We start from the raw sequence: 1,852 nt of genomic DNA on the forward strand, positions 1-1,852 counted from the left end.
AACGGAGTACGATTTCTGATTAGCTATCACCCGGGGACGGGGCGGGACATCCCTCCGGATTGGCCCGGGGCCAGTAGTGGGCGGGGCCATGTCGGCGGCGCTGCAGCGGGCGCTGGGCGCAGCTGGGCCCGGCCCGGCCCCGGCCCCGGCCCTGGTGCTGGGCCCGGCCCGCTCGGGCCGCTCGGCGCTGCTGTTCCGGGCGGCGCTGGGCGGGCCCCGCGCGCTGTTCCTGGCGCCCCGCGCCCTGCAGCGGCTGCCGGGGGCCCGGCGCGGGGAGAGCGACCCGCGCGGCCTGCAGGTGATGGGCGGGGCCTGAGGGGAGGGGGCGGGGCCAATATACTGGGCGGGGCCTGTGAGGAGGGGGCGGGGCCAATATCCTGGGCGGGGCCTGCTGGGAGGGGGCGGGGCCAAGGGTAAAAATCGTAGGGGGCCGGAGTTACTTTCTCCCGGGAGGGCTGAATGGGGGGAGAAGCTGGAGGCCGCAGTGCTTGATGGGAGGGAGGGAGCAGGAGGGGAGCTAAGGGGTGGGGCTTCATGGCAGGGGCGGAGCCTAAGGGGCAGGACATGGGATAAAGGGAGGGGCTTGAGGAGTGGGAGGGGCCAGATAGGGTGGGGCTTTTTGGAGGTGGTGCTGGCATAGGACAGGGCCTGGATGTGGCTGGATGTTGGGCACAGGGGGATGCTGGGCAGGGGAAGGGAGGAGATACTGGGTTGGGGCTAGCTGGGAGGCGGGGGGCTGGGCTGGGTCGAGGTTGGTCTGGTGAGGAAGGGGATCCCAGGCTGGGGCAGGCTGGGCTGTGGGGGAGGGGATCCTGGGCTGGGGCAGGCTGGGCTGTGAGGGAGGGGATCCCGGGCTGGGGCCGACCCTGTTCAATAGCTCCCTCCCCTTCCCCACCCTAGCGCATCCAGTTCCTCTACCCGCCCTCGCTGCGGGAGCTGCTGCGGCTGTTGGCCTCTCTGCACCAGAGCCTGCCTGGGCCCCCTGCCCTCCTCCTGCTGGATGGGCTGGAGCAGTACCTCGCTGGTTGCCCTGGCCCCCAGGCGGCCGCCCGGCTCTCAGCCCTGCTGGTGGACACGGCTTCGTACTTCACGGGGCGCCTCGGCGCGGACCCCCAAGGATCTCCCACCTGCTGCCAGCTCATCGCCTCCATGCAGGTCTCCGGGGAAACAGAGGTTGAGGATTATCTCTGCATCCTCCAGCGCTACTTCCCAGCCCAGTGCTGGCTGTGCCCGGACTCGGCGGCAGCCCTGGGCCAGGAGGACTGTGGGGGCGACCGGATGTTCAGGGCGCGCCTGTCCCAGCCCGGTGCCGCAGACCAGGAATGGAAGCTGGGGTTCGGTCTCGATGGAGAGATGAGGGTGTCCCCGGTTCCCTGGGGGCGTGCAGAGGATCCAGGGGCGGCTTCGGACACAGACAGAGCTGCCGGGGTTGAGAAATGACCCCTGGGGCTCTGGAGATGTAAATTCGTCTGTTTCCCGAGTGTGGGTTTCTGCCCTGGCTGTTGGCTGAACCTTGGGCGATTTAGGGGGAAATCCGTCTCTGTACGTCCCTTCCTTGGCCTGCTTAGTTTGCCACCCCCAGTGAATAGAAATGAAGGAAAATTCAACAATTCAAATCTGTTTATTCCAGTACCGCCGAAGGAACAGCCGAGATCGCGCCAGGTGCTGCACAGACACAGAGCAATACGCACTCTCTACCCCTGAATCGAATTTATTTTCCACGGTTTCGGCTCTCTGGGGAGGTGGGGTGACCTGACCAGTTAGCCGCGCCCAGCTCTGAGAGGGAGCCCATCTGTTCCAGTGTGTAGGACGCAGGGCTCGGAGCAGAGGAGATTGGGCTTCTGTTCCTGGC

General features: G+C 66.9%; 1 protein-coding gene across 1 annotated transcript; it reads left to right on the forward strand.

Moving 5' to 3' along the window:
• The first annotated feature begins 88 nt into the window (after positions 1 to 88).
• Positions 89 to 1,594, forward strand: SWSAP1 (SWIM-type zinc finger 7 associated protein 1). The gene is made up of 2 exons (XM_026660579.1): positions 89 to 298; positions 901 to 1,594. The coding sequence occupies exons 1-2, from the start codon at positions 89 to 91 to the stop codon at positions 1,438 to 1,440; spliced, it is 750 nt and encodes a 249-aa protein (XP_026516364.1). The 3' UTR covers positions 1,441 to 1,594.
• The last annotated feature ends 258 nt before the right edge of the window (positions 1,595 to 1,852 follow it).

The sequence above is a fragment of the Terrapene carolina genome, unplaced genomic scaffold (assembly GCF_002925995.2).
Source record: "Terrapene carolina triunguis isolate 2854851 unplaced genomic scaffold, T_m_triunguis-2.0 Scaffold833, whole genome shotgun sequence".
Classification (NCBI taxonomy): Eukaryota; Metazoa; Chordata; order Testudines; family Emydidae; genus Terrapene; species Terrapene triunguis.